The sequence below is a fragment of the Microtus ochrogaster genome, chromosome 6 (assembly GCF_000317375.1).
Source record: "Microtus ochrogaster isolate Prairie Vole_2 chromosome 6, MicOch1.0, whole genome shotgun sequence".
Taxonomy (NCBI): domain Eukaryota; kingdom Metazoa; phylum Chordata; class Mammalia; order Rodentia; family Cricetidae; genus Microtus; species Microtus ochrogaster.
Genome location: NC_022013.1, coordinates 44927218 through 44939824, shown reverse-complemented (window position 1 = coordinate 44939824; position 12607 = coordinate 44927218). Strand labels below are relative to the sequence as shown.

The 12607-nt window shown below is 47.7% G+C and overlaps 1 protein-coding gene across 1 annotated transcript in view; it reads left to right on the top strand.

The window, feature by feature from the left end:
* Cadps (calcium dependent secretion activator) overlaps window positions 1-12607 on the top strand; it is a 445453-nt gene that overhangs the window by 184336 nt on the left and 248510 nt on the right. The window contains 1 exon segment of the mRNA XM_026779941.1: window positions 10788-10868. Coding sequence (XP_026635742.1) covers window positions 10788-10868 — 81 coding nt within the window.

Genomic DNA, 12607 nt, shown 5'->3' with positions numbered 1-12607 from the left:
CATAAAATCCTCCAGCCCTTCTGATAAGGGTAGGAAACCCAGGGCACAGGTATGCCACCTTGTGTGGTGGGCCAGCTACTGGAAACCCAGGACATGGGCACGTCATGTCATGACTCATGAACTGGCTACTGGAAAGCCAGAACACCGACATGTCCTGCCTTGGGTCATGGGCTGTCTACTAGTATTTCTCAAAGTATGAGACCACGGTAGTCAAGAAAGACTTCTGACAAGTACGACTCTTTATGAGATAGCAACCTGAAACAGAAGAGGAGGGGGGCTCCTAGGTTTTGGGTGAGTGTGGTTCTTTGAGCGGGCAGAGAATAAAAATGAAAAGTCCCCTAACATAACTGTGTTAAAACCCTTGTCCATGCAGAGAACCTCATTTGTAGTTCTTACATTTATTTATCACATTGCCAGAAGCCGTAAAAACCATAACTAGTGACTCAGAGGTAGGTCATATTCTCCTTGGCTGGCAATAGCCGGGAGCTAAGCCTTGCACTTTTTTTGTTTGTTTGTTTTGGTTTGGTTTTTTGAGACAGGGTTTCTCTGTGGTTTTGGAGCCTGTCCTGGAACTAGCTCTTGTAGACCAGGCTGGCCTCAAACTCACAGAGATCCTCCTGCCTCTGCCTCCCGAGTGCTGGGATTAAAGGCGTGCGCCACCACCGCCCGGCTAAGCCTTGCACTTTGCAACCAAAGTAAACTGTGTCTTTTATAATGGAAACCTTGACCTCAAGTCTTCTCCCCAAGGGGAAATAAAAAGTGGTAAAGAGATAACAGCTCTACCAGGCCTGATTCTGTGATGGATACAGATGGCAGTCCTGTAGACTTTTGGGTCTGTGGGGGCCACAATCAATCAGGAGCCCTCCCAGTGCCTCTGGTGTCAGGTGGTCAGGTACCATCATACCAAGTGTTGCCTGAGGTCTCTAGACCCAGGCACCAGAGAGAAGAAAGGCAACAGCTCCACGACATTCCTTATGGTTGGGTCAGGCAGTATTCAACAAAGCACCACCTGCGACCCAGCCCAGAACCCTGATGCTGGGCAGTTGGGCGTCTTTGTGCTGAAAGAGATCAAGGTAGGGAGGTGGAAGAGAGGAAGAAGCAGAATAAGGAAAGGTGAGGGTAGTGAGGGACAGACTGACATAATTGGCCAGCTAGCCACCCAAGTCCAGAGAGATGCCTGGACCTGGGCTATAACCAAGGGCCAGGTCTTGATCCAGGGATCTGGAGCAGGTGTGGGGGGGTGGCTGTGTTGATGTCTGTAGCTCCTGTTGTCAATGGGGGATGTGCAGAAGCCTGTGGTGGGGTCATGTTGGTGTTCGAAGGTCATGCTGCCTTTGGGGTTGTACCAATCTGGGTGGCCTGCATGGCCACTGGGGGCCATGGTGACAAACTGGGTTGCTGCCAAGGACCATGGGTCTTGCCGAAGCCAGGGTCTGTGTTGATGTCCCTAATCCATGTTGCTTCCAGGGCCCTCATGGATGCCCTTGACTGGGCTGCAATATGTGACCATGTTGGTGTCCAAAGGCTGTGAAACTGGCAGTGTCAGGCTGATTTGGGTGGTCAGTGCTGTCAACTGGGATCATGGTATCATCCAGATAAGGGCTGTGACTGAGGGCCATGTCTGGGTCCATGACCCTGCCTTATCTAGGGTCTGTATTGATGTCTGTGACTCCTGAAATCACCAAAGACCATGCTGATGCCAGTGGTCTAGCTGTTGCCTGGGACCATGTCAGTATTCCCAGGGCCATGCTGTTGCAGGGGCCATGCTGGTCAGAATGGTTTGCACTGCCACTAGGACCATGGGGACATCTGGCCCAGGCTACTTCTAGGACCATGACTGGGTCTGTATTGATGTCTGTGCCCAAATTGTCACCAAAGGCCTCATAGATGCCTGGGATCTGGGTCACAATCTGTGGCTATGAGGGCATCTGATGACAATGTTGCCACCAGGGACATCCTGATCTGAGTGGCCTGTATTGTCACCCAGGGCCATGGTATCGTCTGGGCCAGGGCTGCTACAGAGGTCTTTGGTGCTATAGCAGGCAGGGCCTGATTGATGTTCAGGGCTCCTTTTGTCACCACCAGCCATGCAGAGGACCATAGTGGGCTACCTCGGACCATATCAGCATCTGAGAACTGTGCCACACCCAGAGCCATGCTGATCTGGCTGGCCGGTGATGCCACCAGGAGCCATGGAGACTTCTGGGCACAGGCTGCTGCCTAGGGCCATGTCTGGTTTCAGTTGCCCTGGAGGGCTCTGAGGATGCCCAGGGTCTGGCCAGCCACCTGGGACCAGTGAGAACAGTTGACTAATGTGTACCCAGAGCAGACAGCCACACTGTGTGGAAGCAGAGAATCCTACTGTGTGGGAGCAGTTAGCACTCCCACCCAAGTGCTGCTCCTCAGACCTTGTTACTTTGGAGCTGCAGACAAGCTCAGAGAGGTCAAGTGTGCTGGCCCTGGTCACCCAGAACTGCAGTGTGCTGGGAAGACAGGAGGCAGGGAGCAGTATTCCACCTCGGGTTTCTGGTTTGTCCTTTCTAAGGGTAGATCTCAGTGTTTTCTGAAACTATAGGTAAAGGATCTAGTGGTCTACAGGGAATCTCCTAAAAGGTAAAATCCTGATCTACCGCATTAAGTCTTGTTATAATGAGAATATGTGTGTGTGTGTGTGTGTGTGTGTGTGTGTGTGTGTGTGTGTGTGTCTATCTGTCTGTCTGTCTCCGTGTGTGTGAGTGTGTCTATGTCTGTGTGTCTTGTATGCTGGAGGATGCTAGTTATCCCCCTCATGCACACTCTACCTTATTCTCTAGAGACAGGGTCTCTGCTATTTCAGAAAGTGTGCCTGCCCAGCAGGCTGTCAGAATCTGCTTGTCTCTGCCACTCATTGCTGGGACTACAGGCATGTGCAGCCATGTCCAGCTTTTCACGTGGGCCACTGTATATTTGACCTCAGGTCCCCAAGCTTGGCTATCAAGTGCTCTTAACCACTGAGCCTTTTCCCAGCACCCCTCCCCCGACCTCCTAGGATAAAAAATATTCTGAGGGAGAATGTATGTTGACCTCAGTGCCAAGTCCTAGCCGCCTAGATTCAGAGAAGCCGTGTGTCAAGCAAGCACTGTGTTCTTTTTTTTATGTTTGCCATGTCATTTAACCTCTGGTCACCCTGAAGAGTCTATTATCATCTTTATCCCCACTTTAGAGTTAAAGAAGTAGAAAAATTTTAAAGCTAAAACTCAAGAGAGACCCAACATCTTGTTCGAGGCCACTCAACTGAAGAGAAATTTGGAGGATATGAACCCAGACAGTAGAGCAGGGACCACATTCTTCAACCTCAGCATTAAAGGAGACAAACAGGGGATGGGCCAAAGGAATTTGAAGGACATCTGGGCAGTGAATGTTCTAGTATAACTGCTTTTCAAACCTCAGTATGTTATTGAGCCAGAAGCTGGGGGCACCAGCATCTCCTGGTTCGGGGCTAGGTCATAGCTGTAACTTCCCAGCGTGCAGAGGACCAAGGAGGCAGCGGGCCTGGGGGCAGCTTGTCTCTGAAGGAGGATGAAATGCACAGAAGAAAGGAGGCCCTGCTGTCTCATCCTCAGACACCAGTCCGTGGGAACCCAGCAGCTGTGATGTAAAATAGAAAGCAAACCCGTGAGCAGATTGAGCTGCATTCAGGCCAGCAGGCTGCTGCACCCAAGCTGCTTACCAGGGCTCTGCATCTGCCCCTTAAAGCCAAGCATTAAGAATGTGGTATCAGAACGAGGATTACATTTTAGGTCAGCAAAGTGCAATCCTCACTTGTTTTTACAAAGGACAGACCTTTCTGTGCCTCCAGCTTCCTTAGTATTTATGTGTGGCTATGGGCAAGATACTTGCCCTCTCTGGATCACAGTTAATTAACTCAGACCTGTGGTTGGCAGGTCAGTGGCTCCCGCCACTTCCCAGGGACTGATCAGCTAGTCTATTTTCTACCTCGTGAAGGCAGTGCTGCACAGATGAGCAGAACACACTCACCCCTGTTCTCTTGAGCTGACCAGTGAATGAGCCTCAAATGACCCCATGAGTGTGAGGGAAATTACCGTGTGAGAAGCGGCAGGCAAGAAGAGACGTGTCTTGCTAAAAGAGAAATCCAAGTCTGGAGAGACCAGAGACCTGTTTGCTGCACAGCTGAAGGATGGAGGATGAGGTTGATCTGTCCCAGAAGACTGATTCTAGCATAGACTGTGCAAAGGCAGAGTCTGCTGAAGCACGGGGAGGTTGGCTCGTCTCAACAAAGGCCCTAGCAGAGCTTCCTGGAAGTAGAGCGTTGTGCCTGGTGAAGCTACCCCAGCTCAAGAGGGACCACACACACTTCAGCTCTAAAGTGAGGGCCACAGCTCAGTTGTGGGAATACTTGCTCAGCAAGTACAGAGCCCTGCTTAGCACACATGAACTGGGCATGCTTGTACAGGCAGAAGAGTCAGACTTTCCAGGTCATCCATGGCAACAGAGTGAAGATGAGACCAGACTGGGATTCCTGAAGCTAAAGCTGCCTCTCTTTGTTCTGAGTCTGAGATCCACGGATGTTTTGCACAAAGCAATTATTCATATAAGGCATGACACCCTCTGCCTACTCTGTTTACATTTCTTGCACGTTTGAGCCACATCATCCTTTGCTTGACTGAAGGATGTCTCACGACAGGATGATTTGGGAAGAGTCAGCACTGGGATGCTTCTTGTTGCTGTCACCTGGAATGGCAGGGACTCACGGTATGCCCGAAGAAACTGTAGCCAAGGATGTTTCCCATGGGGAAAACGTGCCGAGGCCCTTCAGACGAAAAGGGAAGTTCCCAGTCAAGGTGTCTTAATCCATGGAGTCTGAATAAATGGCTCCAGTGGTTAAGAGTACTTACTGATCTTGCAGAGATTCTGAGACTGGTTCCCAGCACCCATACTGGGCACCTCACAATTCCAGCTTCAGGGTATCTGATTCCCTTTTCTGGTGCAAGCACTAACACATACATGGTATTCTCATTCTGCTTCTCTGTCTTTCTGACTGTCTCTGTCTCTCAGTGTGTGTCTCTCCCTCTGTCTCTCTCCCTTACACACATTTTAAGTCTTTTCTAAAAGCTAGAGAAGGATCTGGATAGTGAAATTGCTTCCCCTTCTCTCAACCTTCTCTAAATCGTCCATCCACAGACATGAGAAAAGTGAAGCTCACAGATTTGCCTCAGGAAGCACATTCCAAAATGTACCTCTGGGGGACAAATGCAAATGTGCTGACTCACAGTTGGGTCCAGGGAGCTGGTAGAACATCAGAGTTTCCAGACTTCATGTGACTATGGCCTCCCTTCTCCCAGGAGATCTGGGGGACCTGCAAACTCACGGTCCCTAGAACAAAACTGTGAGGCATGCCAGGACAGGCTCTTCAGAGAATCCTGGGACATACAGACATAGAGATTTCCTCAGAGGAAGGGAGCTGGACAGAGAATATGTGACTTTGGCCTATGGTTCAACAGTTTAGGGAAGAGCAAAAGAGCTAACACTCGGTGGGTGCTCACTCTAAAGTAGGATCACCCCAGCAGCTCTACTCAACTGTGAGAACTACCACTGCATGGCAGCACTATAGCTTGGGACACATGATATCTAGCTTAACCTTTCTACCATGTTGGGAAAGACACATTATCTCCATGTCATTACTAAGGACATCAAGTCTTAGGAAGGTCCAGAGGCCTGTTAAAACCCATTTAGTAACACAATTGCAAAAGCCAAGTTTGGACCCAAGCTGGTCATGCTTCCCTTGCCAACTAGGGTATGTTGGCTCTCTCCTTTTAGTGACTGTGGGAGACAAAGAGATGTCTACTTTGCAGATGAGGAAGCAAAGCCTGGGTTCCATGGTCAGTTGTTGTAATATGAGTGGCGGGGCTGCGTCCCCGGCACCCGGCCGCCCGCATGGCTAGCTTAAGCTTATGCCCCGAAATAATTACATGGAAACTGTATTCTTTTAAACACTGCCTGACCCATTAGTTTCAGTTTCTTATTGGCTAGCTCTTACATATTGATCTAACCCATTTCTATTAATCTGTGTAGCCTACGAGCTGGCTTACCAGGAATAATCTTAACCTGCGTCTGCCTGAAGTGGGAGAATCATGGCGACTCCCTGACTCAGCTTCTTTCTCCCAGCCTTCTGTTCTGTTTACTCCTCCCACCTATGTTTTAACCTATGAGGGCCAAGCAGTTTCTTTATTGCTTAACCAATGAAATCAACAGATTGATATATGACACTCCCACATCAGTCAGTCACACAATGAAGGAGTGGTGGAGACGGAATGGTCTATTCACCATTTGCTAGCTCTCGGGTCTGCATCCAAATGGTTCCACGTGAGGCTACGCTGAGTTTGGTTCCATTGACTGATGTTCTCACCTCCTGCTGAGGTGCCACTCGTGAGGTAGAGAGTCACAAGGCTTAGGGAGCTTACACCCAAAATTTAGGTGCTCCCGTATGCAGAGACATGGTTTTGTCCTTCTCAATGTGGAAGCAGAGGCTGAAGAGATACTTGTTTTTGCTTGAGGGATGCATTAAAACAGAAGCTTGCTTGACCTCTACCAGTAGACAGATGATTTGTCTAATTAGGTAAAGAGCTTTCATGCTCATGTACGTTTTGAACCCTAATGAGCCGTCACAATGAAAGGTTTGCCCTTGGCTGAGTACTGCCGCAGATCCTTCCCTTCCTCAGTGGAAAAGACCAGCACAGTAAACAGAACCTCGTTTCCATGGAAGTGCACACTCTCTGCCTTTTTTCTTCTTAGTACTTGAAAAGGTAATTATTTGATTTCTCTTTATATTTTTGGATATCACACAGCGGTTAAGGATGGCCGTCTCTATTACGCAAAGCTATTTTGAGGAGTTTGCATTTACATTTCTCTTTTAATCTGCTCTTTAGAGCATTAGCTGTCTGGGCAGCAGGGTCCACCTTCTGGTCACAGCCACTAATTCACATCCAGCAGAGCAAAGGGACGTGACCCCAGAGAAAGCACTAGACACCGAGAAACTAGAGTCTCCCAGTGGCGGGAGTCTGTGGTCAGGGTGGTACCCAACAGTTAGACTGAGACCCCACATTCACACCAGGGAGGCACACTGTCTCATCTGGTGCCTTTGCTGCCCCTTGGTGGCACTTGTCAGAAATGCAGCCAGCACGGAGCAACACTCAGTCACCATTTTCTGAAGGTTGGCGCCTACTGAAGACTTTCTACTTTCTGAGTGCATTTTATTAATTCCCTCAGTGGCCTTAGGAAGATTTACCCTGAAGATCGGGTGATGAGACCCAAAAGACAGAGGTGATACAAAACTTGCCCAAGATCACATGGCTACTACAGGCATAGCCATGATAAATACATACCCATTGCAATCAATGTAAGGCCACAGCCTCCACCAAAGAATTCTGTCAGTCGTGGTAATTCTGCAGTGAGCGTGCAGACTTAGGTTACTTGTCAGGAGCAAGCGTTTAAGGAGGAGACTAAGCAAGGGATGGAAGCCTGGCTCGGTAGAAGAGCATGCACAAGCCCTGGGATTTGTTCTCCAACATCACAGGAAACGTGAAACAAGAAAGAAAGAAGCCACCATATTGGTGAACATGTGTTCTTCGGAAAGCCAGAAGAAACTGAAATGCTTAGCACCCTATGTCAGCCTGTCCATCTACCTTCCCGTGGCTGTTTTCCTCAGCTGTCGAGTGAGGACTAATATACCCTCCTCTAAACGTGTGCTGTCCCTTTTGAGAAGCACAGAACTTCTCAAATAGCCATGCAGAGTGTTTGTCTGCTGTGAAACCATTTTGTGTAAAACAGAACAGCAGCAACCACAGCAAAGTCAAATGCAGTTGGCAGACCAACTTCTTAGGGTTTGGGTGATGCTAATAAGATTGTTAATTACAAGGGAGTAACCTTCTGCACCCAGAATTCCTTCTGTGTGAAATCTGTTAGCATAGTTTTCTCTGGTTCTTTAGGAAAGACTTGGAATAGGTAGAGGGGTCCTGGGACTTGGACAGGCATCAGTAAATGCTGATCTACCCTCCTTAGCTGTACCTGTTCTTGCCACATTTGAACTCCAAGGACTAGAGACCCACTCTGTCTTGCTCCTTTACATATCCTTCTTGTTTAGAGGCTTCTTTTTTAATATATATATATTATGTATATACACATATACATACATATATATATATATATATATATATATATATATATATATAAATGTGTGTCTGTCTGTCTGTAAGACTGTAAGACTGTATGAGTTTATGTCCTGTGTATGAGGATGTCTTCAGAGGCCAGGTTGGTAGATCCTCTGGAGCTAGAGATACAGGATTTAGGAGCCTCCTTATAGGGATGTTGGGAATGAAACCCAGGACCCCTAGAGGAGCAGCAAGCACTCTTAACCCCTGAGCTATCTCTCCCTCCCACCCCTGTTCCGAGTTCTATTGTATTGATATATTAAAACTTTCATGAATGCAAGTATAAATACATGAATGAACGAACTAATGAATGAATGAAGCTGCGGGTGAGCCTTGCCAGTTCATCCCCCTCTCTGCCATGAGTTCCACAAGATAGACTGGAGAACACCAGTGCCCTTGGGACACAGCATCAAGGCTGCTTCTGGGTCTGCAGTGTCACCTCTGTGAGCATCTGCTTTTCCGGCAAAAGCTTCAGCTTTCCATCTAAACAGCTCCCTTTGCTGCTTTGCAGGAAGCCACAGGATATTTCATTTGCATGTGTATTCGGAACACGACATTTCTGAGTGGTCTAAGTAGATGTTGCACCTGGATCGGGAATGAAAACGTTCAGAGGCAAAGGATAAAAGTAGCTCACTGGAGCTCAAAGGCAGTTGAGGACACTCATTCCCATGTGTGCCAATCAGAAACAGAGATGGGTTTCATCCTTCAGAACAGGATTTAGAGTGGATATCCACTGGTGACATAATAAAATAAAGATGTCTGACCCCAGTAAGAACTAGCGAGTACCAATGTCTTATTCACATCCCTTCCACACAACTGTTCCTGGGCTTTCTGCACCAGAGCATCACACCTCCCAGTGGCTCTGAGGGCTTCTTCTGGAATATCTAGAAAGAGCATTCACCAGAGCTGTTGTGGTATTGGTGTCTCAGAACACACAGCCACGTGTCTCGGTCCAGTTCTCACGATGAAAGCAGCAGTGGAGACAAAGCATTGCCAAGTCTCACACTGGGCAGGGTGAGAATGTTCAGTACCAGTGGGGAAGTGACAGCAAAATGACTGCCTTAGAAGCCTAAGACCTGGGATCCTAACACCCACATAAAAGCCCTAATCAAGCCCATATGCCAGTGACCTAGTGTGATGGGGTGAAAACAGCAGCATCCATGGAGCTCACTGGCCACACGGTAATCCCAGCACAGGAGAGATGGAAACAGGAGGACCCTAAAGCTCCTTCGCCAGCCAGTTCAGCCCACTTGGTGATTTGGGGGCTAATGAGAGAGCCTGTCTCAATAATACAGGGTGGATTACTTATTCCTGGGGAACTGCATCTGAAGTTGATGTCTGGCCTACACACACACACACACACACACACACACACACACACACACACGCACACATATGTTGACACATAGAAACACACATATGTCATGTCAATACATACACATATACACACCTACATGTGGCCACACACATACATATGTTTGTGCACGCACATGTGCCCGTTTTTAGAAGAAAGGGACTTAAAATATTTAGCTAACCGGTTAGTTAGTGGGTGGTTAGTATGTCCTAAGAAGAAGGATGCCAACCATCCTGTTTAAATGGCACTATTTCCTCTTGACAGTTTCTGTGAGTGGCTTAACTTACTGAAGAAAGCACACCAAATATAGCCTGAAGCCTAATGTTAGGTTTGCTTCAAAATAAAATTTGCTTAGAAACCTTCAACTCCTACAAAAGGAATTGAGTACTACGGCTTGCCGCTTATTTCAAGTACAATTTTATCGGAACACCTAGGTTCTCATTCATTTAGAGGTGCTTTGTGGCTGATGTCACACAGCACAGAAGTTGACTCAGACAGCAGAGAGCTGCAGCACTGAAGCCCAAGCTGCACCTAGATATTGCTTTATGGAGATGTCTCCCATGTCCCACCATAGATTTGCAGAGAGCAACAAGGACTGCGCAACAGAAGCCTTTGTTCTAAAGATGGGCGCATTGGAACCAGAGAAGTTGGGAATTACCCCAGCCATGGCTTTTCTTGTCTTTATATGCTAGTTCTCATGAAAAGGGAAGGGAGGGAAAGATTTTATATTAGATCTAGAAGCCACTATTTGGAAGTAGCCATCCAGAGAACGGTTGAGGACGTCTTAGTGCTTACTAAGAAGTGCATTGACTAATCTCCTATGGACCCGGACAGAAGAACCTCTCTATCTGTGCCGTGCCATGGGCTTCTGAGACATCTAATACTGGTTTCTCCCTGGAATATTCATTGTGTAAAGTGCTTTGTCACTGGGTCCTAACAGGCTTCAAATCAGACCCTCACGGGGAGCGTTTCTTTAGAACCATTCAAGTGGTTAACAGATCCTGCACAATGTCATTCAAACGCCCAGCGTAGCACGCTCTACCTGGGAACATTTCTTGGGAATTTCGCTCAGACTGGATGTTTTAATTGTTATGTTTTTTTTAACTAAAATAAGTGCATGGATCAAGGTGGGGGCGCAGGGTGGTATAAGATGAAAAGTCGTAAGTTTATTGGCTTTTATGTCCCCAACTGAGAGTCTCCCTCTTTTATGTCTGTGTTTTATGCAGCTGGACAATCCAGATGAGCAGGCTGCCCAGATCAGACGAGAGCTGGATGGACGTCTCCAAATGGCAGACCAAATAGCCAGGGTAAGGGACTTTACAGGTTCTTCACTGGTACCAGGTCAAGGTCCTACCCAAGAAGTGCACTGACTGGTAAGGTCTTCAAAAGATGAAGGAGAGGGACTGGGAACAGAGCCCGGTTTGGTATGCCTCGAGTTCTAGCCTCAACACTGCATAAACCAAACCTGAAATGGCAGTACACGCCTGTAGTGCCAGCATGAAGTAGAAGTAGGAAGATCAGGAGTCCGAAGTCATCCTTGACTACCTAGTAAGTCTGAAGTCAGCCTTGGCTTCATGAAACTCTGTCAAAAGGAAGAGAAAGGGAGAAAGGAAGAAAGAAAGGGAGGGGAGAGGAGGGGAAGGAGGGAAAGAGGGAAGGGATAAGCGGGGAGGAACCAAACAATGGTTGTTCCAATAGCCTCTGGTAGGAATATGGTTCACTATGACAAGTACCCAGTTGCTGTTCTAAAACCCAGATGTGACCATCTAAAACCGAGCTTCAGAACCCCTCAACACAGCCCCATGACTCCAGGACAATGTAACCACTTTCAGATGACTCTCCAATGCTCTGAGGCAGTGGGATGTGCCCTCCTTTATTTATAAGTCATGTGCATCACAATTTGCCATCACAGACCCAGGACCCAGCCAGAGAACGTCTCCTGCTGAAGATTCCAGACCTGTTCCAGGCTCAACGTCTTTGTACCCACCTTTAGCTTGGGAAGATCTTTCTTCTCCCTCCCACCCAGCAAACATCCTCGTTAGCCTTCAGCGTTTGACTTCAGACATTTACCCTGAGTTCTTACACCATTCTGCATGCAGACCCTTGCTGAGCAGACTGAGTCTCCTGGCAAATAGGCCTTGTCTAAACTTGGGATTGTATCTTATTGTTGATGCCTACAGCTTGGTATCATCTATTTTTCCTGTCGTTGATATTCCCATTAGAATAATTAGTATTCCTGCTGATAGCATTTATTGGGTCCTGACTCTGTCAGACATACCGTTTACATGCTCCCAATGACACGATCTCTCTAGGGACATTCTGTTTGTCTTCTTTGTTTTAGAGACTGAGGTAGGCAGACTGTGCAGGATAGACACCAGTGAAGGAGCTGTGCTCGCCTCTCAACTGAGACCTCATGCTAGTCAGCTCTTATAGCTAGGACAAGATACCCAAGAAAATCACTTCAAAGAGGAAGGATTTCTCTTCTTTTGTGATTTCAGAGGTTTGAGTCCTTGACACACTATTCCAAGTCGGAGTTATGGCAGTAAGGGTGCGTGGTAAAAGAGGCTGCTCACCTCATGCCTTCCGGGGATGGGAGTACCGTTCAAAGACGTTTCTTGGTTTCTTTTTCTGTTGCTATTGTAAAACAACCCAACAAGATCAACTTAAAGAGAGAAAGGGTTTATTTTGGCTGGGACTTCCAGAGCGATGTACCCATCATGGTGGGGAAGAGATGACCATGACCAGAGGTCTGATGGCAGGAACAGGAAGTTAGGTGGTCACATTGCATTCACAATCAGGGTACATGGAGGGAACGGGAAGTTGAACAAGTCTGGAACCTCAGGGCCCACTGGGAGGGACTCACTTCTTCAGTCAAGGATCTACTTCCTAAGGGTTCACCACCTTCCTGTGCAGAACCACAGTTGTGAACCAAATGTTTAAACACTGGAGCCTATGGAGAACATTAAACATTCATACCACAGCACCAGTGACCTACTTCCTATAAATAGGCTCTACCTTCCCACAGTCCATTCAGGAATGATTTGAT